At 37.9% G+C, this 26,168-nt stretch overlaps 1 protein-coding gene across 3 annotated transcripts in view; it reads right to left on the bottom strand.

Moving 5' to 3' along the window:
• STK3 (serine/threonine kinase 3) overlaps positions 1-26,168 on the bottom strand; it is a 310,137-nt gene that overhangs the window by 48,290 nt on the left and 235,679 nt on the right. Inside the window, exons 10-11 of one of the 3 annotated variants that reach the window (XR_011259059.1) lie at positions 22,800-23,515; positions 18,375-22,346 (exon numbers count right to left, since the gene is read on the bottom strand). Coding sequence is in view for 1 of the 3 variants with exons in the window: in XM_069600533.1 (XP_069456634.1) it covers positions 23,340-23,515 (176 nt within the window). In the remaining 2 variants the exon portion in view is untranslated. Of the gene's footprint in view, positions 1-18,374; positions 22,347-22,799; positions 23,516-26,168 lie in introns of those variants that run through there. The other 2 variants (XR_011259060.1, XM_069600533.1) reach the window with 2 other exon arrangements.

The raw sequence follows: 26,168 nt of genomic DNA, 5'->3' as shown, positions 1-26,168 counted from the left end.
CTGACCTCCAGAACAATGAAAAAACACATTTCTATTTTTTAAAGCCAATGTTTGTGGTAACTGGATATCATATTTTTCTATAGTCACAGGAAACTAATACAGACTCCTTTCTCTTTTCTATACATATGCATTCATTTGGAGAGTCCGTTAAAGATCCTATTCAACCTCATGGTTTTCAATACCATCTATATACTGATGTCTCCCCAAATGCAGCCTACGTGTCTCTCCCAAACTCCCAACTTGTATATACAAACAAAACTCCTGGTATTTCATATTGAATTAAACAAATAGATGAAAGGGATAGGACAGAGCCTCCCAAATAGAATGTTTCATATACAGACATTTGATCTATGAGAGAGACAGAATTTCACAGAGTGGAGAAAGAACGGATTTTTCAGTATATGATGCCAAACAATCAGTTATAAAATCAGACTCCTATCTAACTCAAAAACCAAAGTGACTGATTTATGTCCACACAAAAACATGCACATGAATGTTCACAGCAGCTCCATTCATAACCACCCAAAACTGAAAGCAACTAAGATGCCCTGCAATAGATAAATCGATAAACAAACACACTCTGATGCATCCACACAATGGAATATTGTCCAGCAACTGAAACAAAAAAGAGCTATCAAGCCATGAAAAGACATGGAGGAATATAAACGTATATTGCTAAGTGAAAGAGCCCAGTCTGAAAAGGCTACATACTGTATATGATTCCAATCATATTTTGGAAAAGAGAAACTTCAGAGACAGTAGAAAGATAGATGATTGCCAGGATTTGAAGAAACAGAGGGCGAGATGAATAGGTGGAGCACGGAATTCTAGGGCAGTTATGCTATTCTGTATGAAACTAAGAGGCAGGCACACGACAATATGCATATGTCAAAATCTATAGAACTGTGCAATACAACGTGTAAACCCTAACGGAAACTATGGACTTTAGTCAATAATAATGTATCACTATTGGTTTATCAATTATAACAAATGTACCGCACTAACAGATGATGTTAATGATAATGGGACCTAGGGAGTAGAGGAGTGAGGGGGAAAATATGGAAACTCTGTACTTTCTGTTCAACTTTTCTATACACCTAAAACTTCTCTAAAAGATAAAGTCTATTAACTAAAAACAATGTGGAGGGTAAAACTGTAAAATTTTAGAATTCAACAAATAAGATATATGTGCTGCTGCTAAGTCGCTTCAGTCGTGTCCAACTCTGCGCGACCCCATAGATGGCAGCCCCTCAGGCTCCTCCGTCCCTGGGGTTCTCCAGGCAAGAACACTGGAGTGGGCTGCCATTTCCTTCTCCAATGCATGCATGCATGCTAAGTCGCTTCAGTCATGTCTGACTCTGCGTGACCCTATGGACAGCAGCCCACCACTGTCCACAGGATTCTCTGGGCAAGAATACTGGAGTGGCTTGCCATTTCCTTCTCCAAAGATATATTTATATCCTTTTAAATATGACCCAGAAAGTGTATCTTAACAGAGAATAATGAATCCAATTATACTGAAATTGAGAACTTCTATCATTTAAAAAAATTACAGTGAAAAAACAAGTGACAAAATGGGAGAAAAATATCATAGCAATTTAACTGAAATAAAACAAAACAAACACCCAGAATATATGAACAGTTTCTATAAAGCAATAAGAAAAGACAAATAACCTTAATAGAAGACTAAAAAGACTTGAACAGGCACTTTACAGAAGCGGAAACAAGAATGCCCAAAATCCATGAGAATCACATGAAACTATATTCAGTCCCATTCGTGACAAGGGAAATATGATAATGAAATATGTTTTGACAGCCACCAGATTGGTGACAATACAAAACCCAGCAATAGTAAATTAATGAGCGTGCTGAGCAATGGGTACTCTTGGTGTAAACTGGTATACCCACTTTACAAAATAATTGTGTATAATCAGTAAAGTTAAAGATGCAAATATTCTACTATTCACCAATTTCTACCACAGAAGATACTATAATGGAATTCCTGCCCTTGTTCTCTGGGAGGCGCGTATAAAAATGTTCATGGCAGCACTGTCTGCAACAGCTAAAGGTGAGAAATGAGTCAAATACCAGTCAATAGACAGCAATGTATAAAATATGAGGGAAAAAATCATTTAGTGGAAGACTACATAGCAGTGAAAATACATAAACGGCAGTTTCATGAATCAAAACTACAGTTTCATGAATCTAGGGTATACTTTTGAGTATCAGTTCAGTTCAGTCACTCAGTCATGCCCGACTCTTTGTGACCTCATGGACTGCAGCACACCAGGCCTCCCTGTCCATCACCAACTCTTGGAGTTCACTCAAACTCGTGTCCATTGAGTTGATGATGCCATCCAGCCATCTCATCCTCTGTCATCCCCTTGTCTTCCTGCCCTCAATCTTTCCCAGCATCAGGGTCTTCTCAAATGATTCAGCTCTTCACATTAGGTGGCCAGGGTATTGGAGTTTCAGCTTCAACATCAGTCCTTCCAGTGAATATTCAGGACTGATTTCCTTTAGGATGGACTGGCTGGATCTCCTTGCAGTCCAAGGGACTCTCAAGAGTCTTCTCCAACACCACAGTTCAAAAGCATCAATTCTTTGGCGCTCAGCTTTCTTTATGGTTCAACTCTCACATTCATACATGACCACTGGAAAAACCATGGCTTTGACTAGATGGACCTTTGTCGGCAAAGTAATGCCTCTGCTTTTTAATATGCCGTCTAGGTTGGTCATAACTTTTCTTTCAAGGAGTAAGTGTCTTTTAATTTCATGGCTACAGTCACCATCTGTAGTGATTTTGGAGCCCCCCAAAAGAAAGTCTGACACTGTTTCCACTGTTTCCCCATCTATTTCCCATGAAGTGATGGGACCAGATGCCAGGATCTTAGTTTCCTGAATGTTGAGCTTTAAGCCAACTTTTTCACTCTCCTCTCACTTTCATCAAGAGGCTCTTTAGTTCTTCTTCACTTTCTGCCATAAGGGTGGTGTCATATGCATATCTGAGGTTACTGATATTTCTCCTGGCAATCTTGATTCCAGCTTGTGCTTCTTCCAGCCTAGCATTTCTCATGATGTACTCTGCATAGAAGTTAAATAAGCAGGGTGACAATATACAGCCTTGAAGTACTCCCTTTCCTATTTGGAACCAGTCTGTTGTTCCATGTCCAGTTCTAACTGTTGCTTCCTGACCTGTATACAGATTTCTCAGGAGGCAGGTCAAGTGTCTGGGATTCCCATTTCTTTAAGAATTTTCCACAGTTTGTGGTGATCCACACTGTCAAAAACTTTGGCATAGTCAATAAGGCAGAAATAGATGTTTTTCTGGAATTCTCTTGCTTTTTCGATACCAACTGACGTTGGCAATTTGATCTCTGGTTCCTCTGCCTTTTCTAAAACCACTTTGAACATGTGGAAGTTCACAGTTCACGTACTGTTGAAGTCTAGCTTGGAGAATTTTGAGCATTACTTTACTAGTGTGTGAGATGAGTGCAACTGTGTGGTAGTTTGAGCATTCTTTGCCACTGCCTTTCTTTGGGACTGGAATGAAAACTGACCTTTTCCAGTCCTATGGCCACTGCTGAGTTTTCCAAATTTGCATACTTAGTGCAGCACCTTCACAGCATCATCTTTTCAGATTTGAAATAGCTCAACTGGAATTCCATCACCTCTACTAGCTTTGTTCATAGTAATGCTTCTAAGGCCCACTTGACTTCACACAGCAGGATGTCTGGCTCTAGATGAGTGATCATACCATGCTGATTATCTTGGGTCGTGAAGATTATCTGGGCATTCTCTGTCCCCCTTCTGATGTCTATGTCAGAAGCTTTCTGTGTCCCTTTTCATTCTTTAATAAAACTCTGTGCAGTGCCAAAGCGGCGGCTGCACGGCGCTGGAGCGGCCGTGAGGAGATACCCCATGCCCAACAGCAAATAAGCAGCCCCAGCAAGATGGTAAGAGGGGCGAATTTGTGTTTAGAATCAAATCCCATTCTCGCCAGAGACACTCAGAGGGCTCAAACCAACCTGTGTGCACCAGGACCCAGGGACCCCACAGGGACTGTGACAGAAATGTGTTGGAGCATCTCCCGTGGAGGTACTGGTCAGCAGTGGACTGCGACAGGGGCAGGAGCCTGGGTGCAGCAGACCTGGGTATGGCATAAGCCCTCTTGGAGGAGGTCGCCATTAACCCCACCATAGAGCCGCCAGAACTTACACAGGACTGGGAAATAGACTGTTGGAGAGCACAAACAGAATGTTGTGTGCACCAGGACCCAGGAGAAAGGAGCAGTGACCCCACAAGGGACTGGGCAAGCCCCAGGCTTGCCCGTGAATGTCCAGGAGTCTCCAGCAGAAGCGTGGGTCGGTGGTGGCCTGCTTCAGGGCTGGGGGCAGTGAGTGTAGCAGTGCATGCATGGGACCTTTGGAAGGAGGTTGCCATTATCTTCATTACCCCATCATAGTTTGGCCCCAGGTAAATAGCAGGGAGGGAACACAGCTCTACCCATCAACAGGAAATTGGATTAGAGATTTACTAAGCATGGCCCCGCCCATCAGAACAAGAGCCAGTTTTCCCCTCAGTCAGTCTCTCCTGACTCAGCTGGTAAAGACTCCACCTGCAATGCGGGAGACCTTGTTTCGATCCCTGGGTTGAGAAGATCCTCTGGAGAAGGGGAACGGCTACCCACTCCAGTATTCTGGCCTGGAGAATTCCATGGTCTGTATAGTCAATGGGGCTGCAAAGAGTCGGACCGGACTGACGACTTTCACTAGACTTTTGAGTATACCCTAGACCAAAAGAGTCAAATCACAAAAGCATACACAAAATACAATTCCATTTATATAAAGTTCAAATCCAGCAAGGCCAAATAACATACTGCTTAAGAATAAATACCAGTTTATCGTCAAGTAATATTTCATCGTACATAATATACCACCTATTCACATCTTCTTCATATTCATCTGTTGATAACCACTTAGGCTGTTTCCATATCTTGGCTATAGTAAATAAAGCTGTTACGAACACTGGGGTGCATGTATCTTTTCACACTAATGTCTTCATTTTCTTCAGACATATACCTAGCAGTGAAATTACTGAATCCTATGTTAGTTCTATTTTTATTTTTTTGAGGAACCTCCATACTGTTTTCCATAGTGGCTACACCAATTTATGTTCCCAACAAGGGTGTATACAAAGTAGATGGACCTAGAGGGTATTATGCTCAGTGAAGTCAGTCAGACAGAGACAGACATATAGCCTATGTTATCAATTATATGTGGAGTCAAAAACATAAATAAATGTATATGACAAAACAGAAACAGACTCGAGATACAGAGAATAAACTGGTGATTACCAGTGGGGATAGGAAAGAAGGAAGGGGCAAGACAGGAGCATGGGATTAAGAGATACAAACTACTATGTATAATATAAATAAGCAACAAGGATATACTGACAGCAAAGGGAAATGTATTATTCTGTGATAACTTTAAATGGAGAATAATTATAAAAATATCAAATCACTGTTGTACATCAGAAACTAATATAGTATTGTACATCAACTATACTTCAACAATTTATTTTTAAAAAATCAACAGATAAATATAAATGAAAAAAGAAAAAATAACATACACCTGGTTGGTATAACTACAAAGAAAAGAACAGTAATATTAATAATTACCACAAAAGTAAGAATAGTGGATATTGGTATAGGAAGAGTTGGGGAAACATAAGGGGCTTTTAAGAAATTATAATTTATATTGCTTAACCTAGGTAGTGAGTATCTGGGCATGTGTATAACTTTTCTTAAAATCATACATATAATGTTTGGTGCAAAAAAAATAAACACAAATATAAGAATTATAAAAGGTAAAGGTAGAAGCAAATACTAATAAAAGCAGCTATAGAAATATAAATGCACTTTATATATGCTGCCTTGGGTCAAATATTTAAAAATGCTACATACCTTAACAAAAAAACCCAGTATAATTACAGAGAGGGAGTATACATCTTTTTCCTAATTCTTTATGATAAAAAATTGCAAATAGCCATAGAAAAGTTAAAATATGGTAGTATAATGAACACACATATATAATCTCTGCTTTGCTTCAATAACTGTTAACAGTTTACTGTATCTACTTACCTTACTTTCTAAATACACACACACACACACACACACACACACACACACACACTTCTGTTTTGAGCCACTGTAAAGCACATACAGAACAACATGGAACTTCACATCTAAATACATCAGCATGCGTCTTCTGAGAATAAGGATGTTTTCCTACATTACCACATGCTACTATTGTGCCCAAGAAAATGAAAAGTGAAAATAAATTGATGCTTTTGAACTGTGGTGTTGGACAAGACTCTTGAGAGTCCCTTGGACTGCAAGGAGATCCAACCAGTCCATTCTAAAGGAAAACAGTCCTGAATGTTCATTGGAAGGACTGATGCTGAAGCTGAAACTCCAATATTTTGGCCACCTGATGTGAAGAACTGACTTACTGGAAAAGACCCTGATGCTGGGAAAGACTGAAGGCAGGCGAAGGGGACACAGAGGTTGGATGGCATCACTGACTCGATATCATGAGTTTTAGCAAGCTCCGGGAGTTGGTGATGGACAGGGAAGCCTGGCGTGCTGCAGTCCATGAGGTCACAAAGAGTTGGACACGACTGTGTGACTGACCTGAACTGAACATACTAACAAATTTCCTTTTCAGTTTTTAATATGTCATTTATTTAGCAAAAGTATTTTAAGTACCCTCTCTTTGCCTTTTCATCTTCCTTTAGAAACTAATTCAGTAAGAGGATCCACTTGGAATCCTCACAAGGAACATGGGGTCCTTTGGCCTGGTAAAGTTTTTCTAAATCATCTGCAAAACTGATTAAGCAACTGAAAGGAAAAAAAATAGCACACATAACTAACTGTCTTCCGACACAGACAAAAACAGGACTTGCACATTTATGGTGTGCCTCTGGATTAGGCATTAACTTGAATTTGACTGCTAAATAATACATAAGAAAACAGTACCTAGTTTCCCTGGTAATCGTTTCTTCATTATAGAAATTCATCACATATTAGAATGAAGAGTTGAGATCATTCTTTCATTTTGCCAGTTTCTTCTGTTGGTTGTGTGTGTGTGTGTGTGTGTGTGTGTGTGTGTGTGTTTTAACATTTGTGTATAACCTGGACACCCAAAATGACAGGATTCATTTTCAAAGCCTGGTGTTTTTCTTTTTTTTAATCCTATCTTCTGAATTTATTCTAGGTTCCCATTTAATTGGGCTTCCCTAGTGGCTCAGATGTTAAAAAACCCATCTGCAATGCAGGAGACCTCGGTTCGATCCCTGGGTCAGGAATATTCCCTGGAGAAGGGCATGGCTACCCACTCCAATATTCTTGCCTACAGAATTCCACAGACAGAGGAGCCTGGCGGAATATAGTTCATGGGTTCGCAAAGAGTGGGACACAACTGAGCAACTCACACACACACCATTTAATAAAATACCTTGATACTGAGCTCTATAAAAATTCAAAGTACAAGTCTTGAAAGTAGGGGACTAGAAATACTAAATGCCAATTAAAACAAAAATAAATGAATAAAATCTACGGAGACAACTGCATATTCATGCTTTGCATGTGAATCATTTCAACTATAGTATCTAATAATTTAACATTTACATATACCAACAACTTTTAAAATATAACCATACAAGAACCTAATTTAAAAATACAAAGTAGCTACTGCATATATTGTACATTTGTGATTAGTTTATTAGAGGAGAAAAAAATCAATAAAATTTCTCTTTATTCTAAAAATAAAAGTATGTACACAGTCATGCTTAAGGATTTTAGAACATTTTCCCTTAAAGGAAAGCTATCCTAAATACTAGAGGCCAAATACATACTTAAGTAGATCAGTATGAAATTGAGTCAAGAGTATGAACTGATATATTTCTTGAATGCCTTCTCTTACACTGTTACCTTGCTCTGCAAGTTAGAGGTTGCTTTAATTTGATACTTATTTCAAATATTAATACAAAACAGGTTTCCCCTAAATTACAAAATAAAGACTTGAGAGGGATGTTCATTTAACTTAGAGAACATGCATTAAATTGTTACCAACAGGTAAACTGATATAGATGCTACTGTTTTTAATGTTTCAGTTATGAAACAGAAAACGGGATGAAAAACTCTCTAAGTATATTTTAAAGTAATCTTTAGCTGTTTTTTTTTCCTTTTTTAAATATAAATTTATTTTAATTGGAAGCTAATTACTTTACAATACTGTATTGGTTTTGCCATACATTGACATGAATCCACCACAGGTGTACACGTGTTCCTCATCCTAAACCCACTCCCACCTCCCTTCCCATACCATCCCTCTGGGTCATCCCAGTGCACCAGCCCCGAGCATCCTGTATCATGCATCAAACCTGGACTGGCAATCCATTTCACATATGATATTATACATGTTTCAATGCCATTCTCCCAAATCATCCCAGCCTCTCCCTCTCCCACAGAGTCCAAAAGTCTGTTCTATACATCTGTGCCTCTTTGGCTGTCTCACATGCAGGATTATCGTTACCATCATTCTAAATTCCATATATATGTGTTAGTATACTGTATTGGTGTTTTTTTTTTTTTTCTGGCTTACTTCACTCTGTATAATAGGCTCCAGTTTCATCCACCTCATTAGAACTGATTCAAATGTATTCTTTTTAATGGCTGAGTAATACTCCATTGTGTATATGTACCACAGCTTTCTTATCCATTCGTCTGCTGATGGACATTTAGGTTGCTTCCATGTCCTGGCTATTGTAAACTGTGCTGCGATGAACATTGGGGTACACGTGTCTCTTTCAATTCTGGTTTCCTCAGTGTGTATGCCCAGCAGTGAGATTGCTGGGTCATGTGGCAGTTCTAGTTCCAGTTTTTTAAGGAATCTCCACACTGTTCTCCATAGTGGCTGTACTAGTTTGCATTCCCACCAAGAGTGTAAAAGGGTTGCTTTTTCTCCACACCCTCTCCAGCATCTATTGCATGTAGACTTTAGGATAGCAGCCATTCTGACTGGCATGAAATGGTAATTTCTCTGATAATGAGAGATGTTGAGCATCTTTTCATGTGTTTGTTAGCCATCTGTATGTCTTCTTTGGAGAAATGTCTGTTTAGCTCTTTGGCCCATTGTTTGATTGGGTTATTTTACTGGAACTGAGATGCACAAATTGCTTATATATTTTCGAGATTAATTATTTGTCAGTTGCTTCATTTGCTATTATTTTCTCCCATTCTGAAGGCTGTCTTTTCACCTTGCTTATAATTTCCTTTGTTGTGCAGAAGCTTTTAAGTTTAATTAGGTCCCATTTGTTTATTTTTGCTTTTATTTCCAATATTCTGGGGGGCTGGGTCATAGAGGATCCTGCTGTGATTTATGTCGGAGAGTGTTTTGCCTATGTTCTCCTCTAGGAGTTTTATAGTTCCTGTTCTTACATTTAGATCTTTAATCCATTTTGAGTTTGTTTTTGTGTATGGTGTTAGAAAGTGTTCTAGTTTCATTCTTTTACAAGTGGTTGACCAGTATTCCCAGCACCACTTGTTAAAGAGATTGTCTTTTCTCCATTGTATATTCTTCCCTCCTTTGTCAAAGATAAGGTGTCCATAGGTACATGGATTTATCTCTGGGCTTTCTATTTTGTACCATTGATCTATATTTCTGTCTTTGTGCCAGTACCACACTGTCTTGATGACTGTGGCTTTGTAGTAGAGCCTGAAGTCAGGCAGGTTGATTCCTCCAGTTCCATTCTTCTTTCTCAAGACTGCTTTGGCTATTCGAGGTTTTTTGTATTTCCATACAAACTGTGAAATTATTTGTTCTAGCTCTGTGAAAAATACCATTGGTAGCTTGATAGGGATTGCACTGAATCTATAGATTGCTTTGGGTAGTATATTCATTTTCACTATATTGATTCTTCTGATCCATGAACAGGGTATGTTTCTCCATCTATTAGTGTCCCCTTTGATTTCTTTCACCAGTGTTTTATAGTTTTCTATATACAGGTCTTTTGTTTCTTTAGGTAGATATATTCCTAAGTATTTTATTCTTTTCATTGCAATGGTGAATGGAATTGTTACCTTAATTTCTCTGTTTTCTCATTGTTAGTGTATAGGAATGCAAGGCATTTCTGTGTGTTGATTTTATATCCTGCAACTTTACTATATTCATTGATTAGCTCTAGTAATTTTCTGGTGGAGTCTTTAGGGTTTTCTATGTAGAGGATCAAGTCATCTGCAAACAGTGAGAGTTTTTCTTCTTTTCCAATTTGGATTCTTTTTATTTCTTTTTCTGCTCTGATTGCTGTGGCCATACACCACATCAACAAATTGAAAAATAAAAGCCATATGATTATCTCAATAGATGCAGAGAAAGCCTTTGACAAAATTCAACATCCATTTATGATAAAAACACTCCAGAAAGCAGGAACAGAAGAAACATACCTCAACATAATAAAAGCTATATATGACAAACCCACAGCAAACATTATCCTCAATGGTGAAAAATTGAAAGCATTTCCTCTAAAGTCAGGAACAAGACAAGGGTGTCCACTCTCACCACTACTATTCAACATAGTTTTGGAAGTCTTTAGCTGTTTAGATGCCACGTGATTTTTTTCTAACCTTTCAGAATAATAACTATAAACGGAGATGATGGTGTTTGCCTTGATTTTTTCTAAGCTCCTTTGCATGAATTCTGTTTGTTTTCACAGTTAAACATATTCCCTCACCTGGAGCCATGGATATCAGAGATGTCCTATTACTAGAAAAGGGGTTTCAACTGGCGGAGCAGTTGCCCATTTCTGAAAAACGGTTTTTCACGGTTCATTGAAAAAAGGAGGAAAGATTCTCACCCCAAGAAAACCACACATATGGTCCACATGGAAACTGCAACATCAGCAGAGATACTCTACAGCAGCTAGAACTGGACTGTGCCAGAATAAGACCGGCCATCTTCAGATGACCAGGTTCATGTGATGAGCTTGGCCTCTTCTGGCCTTCCTCTAGCCTGCTCCTCACCCCTCCCTCTCACTGCCCATCTCCCCAAGAGCGAGACCCAGAAGAGGAGAAAGCATACCGACTATCTTAAACCACTGTGGTGACCTGTCCTGAGACACAGGGTAGGGAATGATCAGGTGAGATTTAAATTATATTTGAGCATCACATTTTAAACTAGTCAGACTTTTACTAACCAAAAGTAACCAGAAACTTGTAGCATTTGTTGAAAGGCAAGTTAGGGGGCAGAAAAAGGAGATTAGAGAATGTATCCACTGTTTGCCATTTCAGGTTTATACCCAATGAATTGTAACTGTGAATCTGCCTTCAATGCAGGAGACCTAGGTTCCATTCATCCCTGGGTTGGGAAGATTCCCTGGAGAAGGGAATAGCAACCCACTCCAGTATTCTTGCCATGGACAGAGGAGCCTGGCAGGCTACAGTCCATGAGGTCGCAAAGAACTGGACACAACTAAGTGATTAACACACACAAAAAGTGTTTACATTTAAAAATGTACCAGCATGAATCATGATACCAGGATGAATCCTCAAAGAGCTAAGAACACAAAATCTGGTAGCTGAAACTATGAAGTTCTAGTTTAGACTGATACAGCCCCCAATTAGAAAAAAAAAAAAAAGTAAAATGTCAGCCCTGGTAAATTCTCAAGTGACAGCTGTTATCTGCCTGCTTAAGTAAGCTTGACTCAGCTTATATCCAAGGCTAGATAAAGCCAGTCTCCACTGCTCACTGCTCCTTCTCTGCTGGCCTAGGACTCCCTAAAAATGCACTTTTGGTAACTCTCTCTTACTTCAAGGCTCTCTTTGTGTGATCTCAAGTACTCTAGGCCAAATATTCCCAGAATTATAGCTTCATCCTGTATTTTCAACTATCTAGTGTACCGTATGGCCTCCAGACATTACAAACTTAATCCATCTGCAACAGAATCAGCTCACCCTCCAAACCCAATCTCCAAAACCCCTTCTTCCTTTCTCTCTACTCTGTATCTCAAACAATGGCAACATCATCAATCTAACTCTCTAGATCAGAAAACCTTTTCTTCATTCTAATCCCCTATATACGATTGGTCATCATATCCAGATGATTCTTAAATCTAGGATATTTCTTAAAGAGAATCTCTCATCACTAATTTCACCGTCTTTGTCTTAACCATTTGACAATTTCAACAGGCTTTAATATAGCCATCCTAGGGTCCCAGTCTATCCGATTCCTATCTGCTTCACTCTAACACTAAAAAACCAATTTGATAAGGGTTACTCTCCTGATAAGAACTCTGCACTAGTTATCCACTGCCCACAGAATTAAGGCTGAATACCTGCTTAGCAGTTAAGACCTTCACAACCTAGGTCACTCCCAAATCATTCCCAATATTACTCTGTTTTGCAGGCACTGTCTCCTTTAGGACCTGTTCTCACATTCAGCTGAAGTGTGCAGAAAAGCCTTTTTCTGTGTTTCTTGCTAAGCCAACTTGCTTTGTATCTGCACCTTTGTCTGCACCATATGTGAAATCTACTTTATTCCAACGGTCATCATCAGTTTTGCCTCCATCTACAGTTTGGGTTCAGTGCCACCATTTACCCATCTTCTATTTTTCTTGATTTCAGGCTCAAGCTACAGCCTGTTCACTAAAGGCTTAACAACAGTGTAGTTGTCAAGGGCAATTAATTGTACAGGGCAAACTCTGCAGTCATATCTCCCAGGTTCAAATTTTAGCTCTGCCACCCAGAGGCTATGTGACTTCGACTATGAACTTATTAGCTCTCTCTGTCTTAGTTTCCTCAGTTTTTCTTTTTCCTTTTTTAAAGGGGAGGGGGGAGAAATTACAACAGTACCTTCTGCAAAAGGATCACTTTCAAGAAAATGCTTTGAAATGTACTCAGCACACAATAAATTCTCAATGTTTATTAGCTATTATTTCTACTAATAATTAACACCCAGAAGCAAAAGGACAGGGAAAATCCTGAGCAGTAAAATTACACAGGTAGATAAAACTGAACTTATCACTTTAAACTGAAAAGAACTGATGAGTCAGAAAAATAATCTCAGATGCTGATATGTTAAACTTTATGCAGCATCCTATCCCGAGTTCCAGCAAAATGTGGAATAGGCTCAGAACGGATGGAAGCCTCAGACTTCCAGCGTGGAGTCAAGAGAAAGAAAGGTATAAATGAGTACAGACAAGGAAGAAATTCTTATAAGTGAGAGCAACTGATGTAAAAAATAAAAAGAAACTCAAAGATTGACTAAGTTATGGAAAATGCTTAAAAAATGACAAAAAAGGTGAATTTTTACCATATCTAAAGAGCTGCTGTTAACTGACTACTACATTGGTCAGGGTTGGATAATTTATTAATTTCATCTATTTCAAGAATATTTTTCAGTAAGACTATACCTATAATTCTAAAGTAAAGGAAAAATGGAAAGGCAGAATTTGTTTGCAGCCTTAGCTGTAATTCACTGATTTCTGTGAATCAAAGGGGAACTTAACCATCTGGTGTCTATTGGGCCTTATATGCCAAGTGATACTCAGTGTTCACAGTCAGGGTAAGAATAATTGAATATTTAAAATCAAAGTCAGGCAATTTTCAGGAGTTTTGTACCATCACTGAAGTTCTAAGGAGTTAAAGTCAGTAAATTTCTTTTCATCAAAGATTATAATCATGAAAATGACTGTTTCAGAACTTTCTTCCATGGCAATAATAATCCATAACTAACTACTCATTTCATTTGACTAGTTAGTAAAAGTGTGTGGCTGATTATCAGCTTTTTGCACATCTAAATATTTTTAGCCATGACTATTAGCTTAATTTGCATTCTCATATTAAGGGAGAGAAAAAAACTAAATTGAAGGATTAACTGAGATTTTTATAAGACACTAATAAGAAACAGCTTTAATTATGAGTATACTGCATATCAAATTTAATATGCACCATTACTCAATTCATGAAGGGGAAAAAAAAGCTCCTTTGTTAAAAGCCATTAAAATGTGTCTTAAAAATAAATCAATATAATTAAGTATCTCTATATCAAAATTCTTTTATCTGCTACTATATGTTAGTTTGATATCCTCTTTTGCTTATCTCTGTATGATCTGTCTATATTTCTGGAAAGATGGTTCTATTACTGATGGACAAAATTATAAAATAAAACTAGTCTGGTTCTGAATCAAGACAACTAGGTTTTGATTTTTTAAAAGTTGTAATTTACTGGAATGTCTTCTAATCCAAAGGATCCAGCCTAATGAAAGCTTTCTACATTTAACAAATGAGAGGTAGAATGGAATAAGTTTCCAACCTAAAATTACGACGAGAGAGAAAGGTGCATTAGTTTAACCAGGCCAACAAATCTAATGGACCCAAAATGAACTACGTACCTGTAACTGTGAAAGATACAGATCAGGAAGTATGATGGAATCAGTTACGGGAAGGGCTCTGACACTAAGCCTGAATCAAGCATGAATGTACCCACACAGTTTCAGACTTGAAGACATTTCATTTAGGATGGTTAAACTAAAAAAAGGACTCTTCTATTGTCAACACAGCCTGATAGCTAGTGAGGTTCAGTCAATCCTAACAACTTGTTTGAAGTCTCATGGCTCATTTAAGAAGTAAATACTGAGAGACATGGGTCTTAAATTAGAAGGCAATAAGTTTTATTGTCCACTCTATAATCCTAAATTCCACTGTTGGTTCTTAACATGTTTTTTTCACATAATCACCCAGCAGTCTCCACTGCTTATTGACTAAACATTCAAAATGAGGTTATGAACAAAAAGTGCACTTAGCGAAAATAACTTCCTAAGACATCAACATTAGCCACAACATGCTTAAGAGTATTAACATCTTTGTTTTAAAATGTAAAGTAGCCAATTTTTCAACACACTCTTCTAGATAAATGACCGTTTTAAAAGAATAAATTACCATGAGCAAAGTTTAGGCTTTTTACAACTCTTTGGGAAACCATTTTTCTTTTTGCCACGTGCTTTAAACATCGTAATAAATTCCAACATGGTGACAAGAACCCACACACTGCACCTGTGCTTTCTATCTTAATTAATCCACGAAGTACAGGCCTGCTCACTTTAATTTGTAAAGGAAATGATGATATAGTGAGTTTTAACTTAAGGCATTAATTACCTAAGCAAGCAGAATTAGCTTAATGTTTCAGTAGATCTTGCCTAGACACAAGCCCCAAAACAAATCTTCTGAAATTTTGGAAGCCTTTCACAGCCTATTTAGGAATAGAAAGCAAAATGCTCACTCTACCTGAGGTGTCCAAATGGATTAAATTATACTGAGGGAAAAAACAGGGCAAGGGTTTAGAGATGCTAAAGTTTTTGTGGTCTTTACCACAGAATTAATTAAATTCAGTTTAGCTGCCTGGTGACCACTAATATTTTTTTCCCTACTTGTCTATGAATGCTTATCTTTGAAGAAGGCCCCCCACTCTTTCAAAACAAAGGTTACGACTGTCTTAACGCTGCAGTAGACTGATGGCCAAAATCTTATAAAAAGTCACCATGGACCTAGACAATCACACGCTGCAACTGTGCACGCAGCACACCATCTGTTGGATGCAACTGCCAGCCCGGATTTCGTGAGCTGGCGAAGGACTGCAACAGTCAAGAATGTTGCAAGTGTTTCAAAGTGCAGGGTTCTCATTAATTTTAATTTCCTGTTGGCGCTCGAAGGGAAGAGTGAGCAGCGAAAGCACGGTGTGCCACAAACGCTCCAGTTTAGGCTGCACGTACACCTGTGATCATAAACGCTTCTCCAGGGCTGACCACTCAAGAGCTTGAGATTCTGTGTTTATTTCTTCTTTACCCAAGAAGAAATAAATCTGAAGGATCTATAGTTATCTTCTCATACTGGGGTAATACTCTTGCAAACATCTGGAAATACTTGACAGGAATCACTTAATTAATGCAAAACTAATCGATGACAATATGCTTAAAGACTTCCCTCGGCGGAAGTGCTTTCCTTGGTGTACACAAACGAGTAGGGTCTGAGGAGAACAGGCAGTTCTTTGACTCAGGAGTGCACCACGAGGGAAGTTGTGAGCCAGCATCTCTTTAAAGAGCAAAGGCGCTCTCGGGTATTTAAGTAGCAAAAGCAGATGGCAGCATACTGCAACGCTGCTGAAAACTGGCAGATGCTGTTGGCTGAAGTTTTTACCTCCAGGCTCCCTAAAGGGCCTGGGTGGCTGAGGGCTTTCCAAAGGCCTGGCATCACTACAAGCATTTGCGTGGGCTCCTGGACCCCACCACTATCTCCACTTCATCACCCTCCACCGCTGCTGGCTGCTCTGGTGGGCAGAAAAAATCCTAAGAGGGGAAGATGCCTAAAATGACCCTGTGGCTCCAGAAGTAGGCCAGGTACTTCCTCCTGGTTTACCGCTTTCTGTAGTTGGCAGCACTGAGGTTTCTTGGATTTTATGGGTTTTCTTTTCCCCCCATCACTGTAATGATTTGCCAATCCAGAGTCAGAGGAAGAACTGTTAAAAACTCAGCAAAGCTCAGGGCACATTTATACTTGAAGGAGAGGACTTTATCTGCCTTCTGCACCATTATGGAGACTGTTTCTCCAGTGTTGCCATGGCAGATTTTTGTGTCCCTTAGCTCAAAAGAGCAACACAAACTGAATATTAAAGAAAATTTTTAAAAGTTACCTTACAATTAACAGTACCTTCAGTTTGAGTCAAAAGCAAAACAAAAAATAAATAAATAACTGATTTATCTAATTCCTCTTATACTAGCAATTACTGTCAATCCAATTCCTTTTTTAAAATTTGGAACCAATATGGTGGATTAACAGATGGCTTTTAAAGTTTTTGTTCTTATTCCAAAATCTTTACATTACACAAAGAATATCTATTTAAGTATGAAAGACGGTGTAATTTTTGCAAAACATGATCTTCATACATGCTCTCCAATTAACACTAAACAATCTGGATGCTAAATCTGTTTGGAAATAATTCTAACAAAAACTGAAACATTAGATGAGTGCTGTAATAAACAGATTTGCCTTTTACATTTGTGTTAGAAATTTTCATAGCCACACCCCAAACAGAACTTTATTTAGTAGAGTTAAAATAATTAGTTCAGTTAGCCTCAATACATTTTATCTTATCTTTATGCTACCTTCAAGATAGTAAAATCACAAATTATTTCTCTTATCATCTCCTTATATCCAGGAACATAACAGGAAACAACCAACTGACAGAAAATCTAAAAGACAAATGCTAAAGAAAATACACAAATTAAGCTGCATGCAGACTTCAAGATAAAGAATGCCTCCTACTCTGCACATCTGTCTGGCAGGTGTCTTTCCGAGTTAAGTTCTGCCCTTTTGGAATCTGCTCTGAATACTACAAAAGACAGACAGAGAAGTATTTGCTTTCGTTTTTCTTTTTTGAAAACTCTTTTTCTTAAGGCACAAGGAAAAGCCCTCCATGTCCTGTAAATGCAGTCAAAATGACTTTTGATAGTTTCAAGCAACTTGTATTTCATAGACACAGGAATCATATAAAATCTAATTCTTTTAGAAGGTGTCCTTGAGATCCATCATAAAGAGGGGAGATAAGCGCAGAAACCTGCGCACACTTTATACTTTGATGAGTCACATTTTTAACATTCTATATCTAATATATGACGGAATAAATAAGACCAGATTTCCCTTATCAACACCAGCTGGGGTCTTAAATGAAAACTGGTCTTTCTTTTAGTCCATTTTCTTGTTTTGTAAGCAAAATATTTTATTACATTCTTTACACTTTGTCCCACCTTTGCTTCTTCTTGTCCTACTCTATTTTAGCCTCTTACACACTCTTCCTTTTTTTCAACACACTCACTGCTTCTCTTAGCAATTCTTTATTCATCTTCTGGCAATGATTTCTTTCTTCATCTCTTATTTATTCCCATTTGCATTCCCTCAGTAGCTACTGCAAACATTTTTCACTTTCCTCCAAGTGATGAGAGGGTGGAGTTCACCCTGGAGAAGGAAGAACGCCTGCTCTGGTCATTCCGTCCCCCTCCCCTCTCCCTTCTTACAGCTACATGCCCTGTGTAAGTCAGAAAAGAAATAATCCTGAAAAAATTAAATCCAGTCATATGATCTCATGGAGAATCTTCCCAGCTGTGAATTTATTTTCCTTCTCTCTCTTTTTTTTAAGTTTCACTTTCCATTATTTAGCTCCTCATCTTAACCAATATAGTCTCTTTAGTAAGTCAGCTATTTCTGCTGATTAAGCTTTCTAGTGTCTCCTACGTCTCTCCCTGTTTTTGCTGCTTCTTTCCCATTTTATTACTGTATTATTTAAAGTCTATTTCACACACTTGATTCCCCCACCTCTAGTCTTTTTCTGTCAATCAGTTCTGCATGCTACCATCAAGACCAGTATTCTTAAAACTCTTTTCATCGTGCCATTCTCCAACCTAAAATACTTCAGTTGGTTTTCCACTTTCTAGGAAATAAAACTTCAGACTTTGCAATCTTACATTTAAGGCTTCCACCATCTGACCTGAACCCAGCTTTCCATTTTATCTCCCGTATTATTCCAAATGCACTTGAAGGTCTCCACATCATCGTCACCCAATATATCTTGTCATTTCCTACCTCTAAGCTTTTTATTACATGCATCATCCTTTGTACTGCCAGCCTTCCCTTCTCCAACCTTTACTGAGTCCTCTTAGTAAAACCACATAATATCTGAATTATTGCTCTGGATTACAATTTAACACTTTACTAACTTATATTTTGTCTTAACAAATGTATACACACACACACATATTTAAACTCATAGGCTCTAGCACAATCCAAACCGGAAAACAGGACATTTGTTAAGCTAATGTTTTCTAACAAATTTTGGAATTTCCACATAGAAGGATTGCAAAATCTATGACGGGCGGAAAATGTTATCAGAAGTTGGCCACTGGAAAAACTGATGCTCTGACTCAAAACTAGAATGAGCTTAAAAGGGACAGTAGAAGGCCGCATGTCAAAAGCTGTGTGTGAATATTCTAAAAGTGGGGTATGAGATGGCCCTTGCCCAAACCACTAATGGCCTCTGATTTCCTAAATTCATCACTCTAAATTCTGCTGAATTTTTCATTATGACAACTTTCATAGATTATTCACAAAAATGACTGCAATAATTCTCATTCACTTCACAGGACCCTCTGCAGTGCAACTTGGCTATTCTCCTCATCACAAGGTAAAATCCATTTCCACATCCTTTGAATCTGGACTGGCCTGGTGACATATAGCGACCAAGTATAACCACTTTAAAGTGTAGAGTTCAGTGGCATTAAGTATATTTACACTATTGCACTACCAGCATGACACTCCATTCCTAGGACTTTTCTCATCTTCTAAAACTGAAGTTCTGCACTCAAAAAATAATAACTCCCTACTTCCCCTTTCCCCTGTACCTGGCAACCACCATTTTATTTTGTTTCTATGAATTAGATAGACTAGATAGCGCATGTAAGTGGAATCACACAGAATCCTTTTATGTGATTGGCTATCTCACTTAGCTTATTATCTTCACGGTTCATTGATCCATGTTATGGTTTGTGTAAAAATTTCCTTCCTTTTCAGGCTGAAGCATATTTCATTGTATGTATATATCACATTTTGTTTATCTGTTCATCTATCAATGGACACTGGGTTGCTTCCATCTTTTGGCAACTGTGAATAACACTGCTATGAATGTGGATATACAGATACCTATTCAGGTCTTTGCTTTTATTCATTTCTTCTGGGTATATACCCAGAAATGGAATTGCTGGATCACATGGTAATTTATGTTCAATTTTTTTGAGGAATGCCACACTGTTATCCATAGCTGTACCAATCTACATTCCCACGTGCAGTGCACAAGGAAGGGTTCCTTCTAAATTCTCCTCATCCTCACCAACACTTAATTTCTGTCTGTGTGTGTGTGTTTATATAATTAATGGGTGTGAAATAGTATCTCATGGTTTGGACCTGTGTTTCCTTAATGATTAAGGAGATCATTATTTGATGATAACAAACAAATCTTTTCATTTGTTTGCTGGCCATTTGTATATCTTCTTTGGAGAAATACTTATTGGAGTACTCTGACCATTTGTAAATTGGGTTGCTTAGTTTTTTGTTATTGAGTTATAGTCATTTAGTTGTACGCTGCTGCCCACCAGGCTCCTCTGTTCCTGGGATTCTCCAGGCAAGAACACTGGAGTGGGTTGCCATTTCCTTCTCCAATGCGTGAAAGTGAAAAGTGAAAGTGAAGTCGCTCAGTCCTATCTGATTCTTCGCAACCCCATGAACTGTAGCCTACCAGGCTCCTCCGCCCATGGGATTTTCCAGGCAAGAGTACTGGAGTAGGGTGCCATTGCCTTCTCCCATTTAGTTGTATCCTGGGTGCTAACCCCTTATCAGATATATGACTTACATGCTTTCTCCCATTCTGTGGGCTGATGTTTGTCTGCTGATAGTGTACTTTGATGCACAAAAGGTTTAGTTCAGTTTATCTATTTTTTTGTTGTTGTTGCCTCTGCTTTCGGTATCATATCTAAGAAACCACTGCCAAATCCAAAGTCATACAGCTTTCCCCCTGCTTTTCCTATGAGTTTTACAGATACAGTTCTTACGCTTATTTAGATCCTTGACTCATTTTGAGTTAATTATTGTATATTGTGTAAGGTAAAGGGCCAAATTCATTCTTTTGCTGTGGGCTACTCAGTTTTTCCAGCATTACTTCTTGACAAGGCTATCCTTTCCTCATTGAATGGTCTTAGTACCCTTGTTGAAAACTCATTTGACTGTATATGTGATGGTTTATTTCTGGGCTTTCTATTCATTCCATCAGTCTACATGTCTGTCTGTTTTGATTCCTGTAGCTTTGTAGCAGATCTGAAATGAGGATGAGAATTCCAACTTTGTTTCTCTTTTTCAAGGTTGTTTAGACTATTCAAGTCCCTTGAAATTCCATATGAATTTTACATGGATTTTTCTACTGCTGTAAAAAAACGACATTGGGATTTTAATAGAGATTATATTGAATTTGTAGTTTGCTTTGGACAATGCTGACATCTTAACCAAATTAAGTCTTCCAATCCATGAATATGAGATGTCATTCCATGTATTGGTGTCTTCTTTAGTTTCTTTCAGCAATACACTGTAGTTTTCAGCGTACAGGTCTTTCATCTCCTTGGTTAAGATTATTTCTAAGTACTCATTTTTTGGATGATATTGAATTCTAAACTTAGGGCTCAAAAGACCTTGCAACTTCTTCTATCACCTTCTTGGAACACTGCTACCACAACATAAAACTTCCAGGCTTGCATGATAGGGTGAAATAGCCTAGACAACTCTTAGCACAACGGCCAGACATGAGTGATTTTGGAGATCATTTAGCTCCAGTCAAGCTGCTAGATGATTACAGCCACGTGAGAGACTCCAGGTGAGACTAGGAGAAGAACCACTCAGCTGAACCTGGGCAAACTGCTTACCCACAAAATTGTAAGCAAATAAAATAGTTATTTTAAGCTACTAAATTTTGGGGGTGGCAGCAAAGACTAACCAAAACAGAACTAAATCATTTTATTTGCTATTTCTCAACTATGATTATTTATTCATTACTTTGTGCTCATTTCAAACTGTTTTCCAGAGGCTGTTAAGATTTATTCCGACTGAGTTAAGACAGAGTTCTCTGATGCCAAGTACTCTACATTATTCACTGTGTTCATGAATGATTTAAAGCTTGAGTGGCAAAATTCAAAATAATTTATACATATTTTCAAAGGAGAGAGCATAAAATTAAATTGTATTAGAAGTATAGAAATACAGATTTCTAATTTATAACCTCAAAATTGAAAAAACAGTAAGGAGATACGATAATTAGTGTATTTCAGACTAACCTGTGCTATTGCTAATAGTTGCTAGCAATTAGTGCTAAATTTACTGAGGAGAGATTTTGAAACTTTATTATCTGATTATTAAAAAACTTAAATAATCACAATATTTAGGAGAAAAGTATTTAACATTAAAAATATCTATAATCCCAAAGCATTTAGAGGCTTGGTGTCTAAGCAAAATGACTTGATATTACTTAAAAAATTTTAACCTACACATATATCTAAAATTTTATGTTTTATAACAAAAATGTATTTATTAACAAATATAGCTATAGTTATTTTAAGTGAAAATCTTACAGAGCAATAGGCAAAAATAAATGCTATTTATGTGTGTGTGTGCTCAGTTGTGTCTGACTCTGTAACCCCATGGACTGTAGCCCACAAGGCTCCTCTGTTCATGGGATTCTCCAGGCAAGAATACTGGAGTGGTCTGCCATTTCCTTCTCCAAAATGCAAATACAAATACAAAATTACAAATATGTAATACATACTGAAACAAAAATTTACTTAATAAAAATCTCTACCCAATTAAAGAACTCACTTGAAAAATTTATTCTCTCACATTGTAGAAAGAGTTATTTTAGAATTCTTTATCTAGTATTATATGTGTTCTTTAAAAGAAATAAGAAGAAGAAAATGTAACAAGAGGCAATAGACAAGTTTTTTATGTGGCTCAGATGGTAAAAGAATCTGCCTGCAATACAGGAGACCTGGGTTTGATCCCTGAGTTGGGAAGATCCCCTGGAGAAGGCAATAGCTACTCATTCCAGTATCCTGGCCTAGAGAATTCCATGGACAGTGGAGCCTGGCAGGCTACAGTCTACGGGGTAGAAAAGAGACGGACATGACTGAATGACTTTCACTACTCACTTAGATTTCTAACTAGACATAGAACAGGACTATTTTTTCTGACAAAACAAGTGGAATTAACACTTAAGTAAGAAACTATTTAAGTTAACTTTCAAAGCTGAGGCAAATTCCTCAGTGTCTATGTCATAAATACATTCGCATCATTTGTTTAGGAAATTTAATTTACTATCAGAAATATCTCATATTTGCATCATTTAAAACATCTTCTGAAACAGTTATCAGTTTTGTTCTAGAGTCCTAAGTGTTTCTTTAAATTTGGGCTATAATTTATTTAACCACGAGCAGTTACTTACACTTCTCTGAAACTACATTTCAACAAACAGACTACAGTTTCACCACTCTTCTACCCATATATGGTAACACACTGAATATTAAAATATAATCCATAATTTTAATCATACACAAGTGCATACACACACACACACACAACCTATTTCTTTCTAGGATGACAAAACAAAGAGAAAAGAAATATGGAAGAAGTAAAATGTACTTACAAAGTCAAAGTCTCCATCTTGAGGAACTTTCCAGTTATCAGGAAAAACATTTTTGGACATAGGGAAGGGTTCATGCATATTCTGATTACAGTTTTCATGACTCTTATTCTTGAAGTCCTGTTTATCAAAGTAATCCATGAAAGATGGCCTTTGTACTTGTGCTGAAGTTGCATTTCCTTAGGTAAATGAAGAACACAAGGAGGCATAAGTTCTTACATTTACTAAGAGAACTATAAGCTTTATTAAAATACGATTTTTTATTACTGTAATACATTTTCACTAGTCAGATTTAAGGACAGCATAGTTAATGAAGAAAACATAGTAAGTAAAATAAGAATGAAAAAACAAAAATATCTAAGGCAAATAGATTGCCTTCACCCAATGATAAGGCAGAGATCTGTAATATCCTTAGATTGTAGAAACATCTCAGAATTTCGGCAGAATCTTTATCATAATTTTATTGAAAATCATTTCAAATACATTTGAAATCTGTCAAAGAAAGGAAACACTTTAAACCTCAGCCTTTGTTCATAAGACCTTCAAGCCGACATTGTTGTCCCTGGGGACCAGCATCAGCTGTGAGGAGCTATGGCTGCTAAGACTCGCCCAGCTTCCTCCTGAGCCTCTTTGGCTACTTCCTCACAGTCTCTCTAGCTGACTCTACCTCCTCCTGCAACTCCCATGGTTTCACCTGTCATATTTTCACCTGTGCTCCCTAATGCTATTTCTCCAGCCCAGACCTTGCTCCTAGGTTCTCTAACTTTCCAACAGCTCAATTCCTGGACCTGCGGTGAATTAGAGTTACCCTGAATTTACCAGTTCTAAAGCTAGACCCAAGATCTTTTCCTTCAAGCCTGAGGCTTCTCCAGATGTTCTGTCGGCCAAAGTTAACATTCTTTACTTAATCCCCAAAGTGATCAAGTCGAGAATGAACCCAGACTCTCTTTTCCCATCAAACCAAACTGATCATCAGGTTTTCAATGCTACTGCTCTATCTGCCACCGCTACTGTCTTAGCTAAGCTTCTAGTCTGTTCTTGCTGAGGCCACTGTAGCACATCCTCCAAACTGGTGTCCGTGCCTTACCTCAGTTTTTATTTTAGTCACACGGATGATGTAGTGACCTTTCTAAACACAAATCAAATCATGCCTTTCTTCTGCTTAGGATCTTTCAGTGACTCCTCATTTCCTATGCTGAATGATTAAAGCAGAGAATAAACAGAATAACTAGACTTTCCCAGCAATTTTCAAACTTGATTCCTTAAAGCCCCAGTATCCCCCAAAAAGATACTAAGTATCCATCTATCTGTATGGCTGAGTTCCCTTCCCTGCTCACCTAAAACTATCACAACATTGTTAATCTGCTATATACCTCAGTACAAAAATTAAAAAGTTCAAAAAAACCCTAAGTGACCACCACAAAGACACTTCCCTATGCAGTTCTCCACATAGTAAGTTACCTGTCATCTTAAAAATTTCTTGTGACAGGACGTACACTTCTCCACAAGGAAGCCTGTTGGGCTATTCTAAGTTACAGAAAGTCTTTTCTAAACTGTGAACTTGAAGTATGTCTTTTTACAATTTAAACTCATGTTTCAAGTGAATTTCTCTTTCATACACCAGTCCTTCACATATCTGAAGACAGATAATGGCTCCATTTTGGCTATCTTTTTCGGGTGAAACATCGACAGCTCCTTTCGTATAACATGTTTTTGAGATGCATCACCATCTGGTTTACTGGCCTATGGAGACATTCCAGGCTCTAAATGATCCTCTAAAATCGGACATAACACTGCTAACAGTAACACGGCCAATCCAGAGTGTATTTGTAATAGCACTAATGTAGCTTAAAACTATAGTTAGTATTATGAAAACTAGATAACACTATCGGCTCAGGATGAGCTATGAAGCAATTTTGTAAACATTTTCTGCAATCAGTCAAAGTAAAAGTCCCATAAGAAATGAGTGGTGGCAATAGGAAGGAAAGAGGCAGAACAATACTTGGGGCTGAAAGAAGAAAACAAGGACATCGCTGAGAAATTTTATTCCAGGAATCTCCTTTTGCATTTACAACAGTCCTGAGCCTCCTTCTAACTTGATCCTAATCAGAAGCTCCTTTCCCAGTTATAGGAGCCACCACAAACACCCTAGGGTCTCACAGTGAACAAATCATAACCTAATATCCAGAGGCACTCCCTTTCGGAAGATGACAGGGGTCTCTCCTGTGGGGAGGAGAGGCCATGTAACTCAGTTTTGACCAGTGACACATAAGAAGAAGGATCCTAGGAAAACTCTGTTTTCTTGATACACACATCGCCCCTCTGTTTCTTCTTGCTCTTCTCTGCCTGGAGTGCAGACTTAACAGCTGAATATCTGACAGTTATTCTGCAAGCAGGAAGATGAGAGTACTACCCTAAAGATGAAAGAATCTACCCTAAAGAAAGACTCTCTAATGATGTCATGAAATCCCTCTACCAATGTAGGACACTCTGCTTCTGGATTTTTTGTTAAATGAGAAAAGAAATTCATCCCACTCTATTTAACCCATTGTTATTTGGTTCTTCTGGTACCTATTACCAAATTTTCTCCCTAATTATTACATTTCTGTTCCCAAGCAGAGGATATAGGAAGATATAGGAGCAGCAACCTTCGATTTTAACTGCAACTACATAACACCTCAATTTGAAACTTGGAATTCACTAATACTTAGTGGTTCGATTATCACTACATTTCAGGCCGATCTCAAAATCTATGGTAAAATGACTGTCGGAGTCCACACTCAAAATTTTCAAAAATAATCCATTTCTACATTAGAAATAAACATTTTCACA

The sequence above is a fragment of the Ovis canadensis genome, chromosome 9 (genome assembly GCF_042477335.2).
Source record: "Ovis canadensis isolate MfBH-ARS-UI-01 breed Bighorn chromosome 9, ARS-UI_OviCan_v2, whole genome shotgun sequence".
Taxonomy (NCBI): domain Eukaryota; kingdom Metazoa; phylum Chordata; class Mammalia; order Artiodactyla; family Bovidae; genus Ovis; species Ovis canadensis.
Note: the sequence above shows the minus strand (reverse complement) of the source record. Positions and strands in the feature narration are given on the sequence as shown.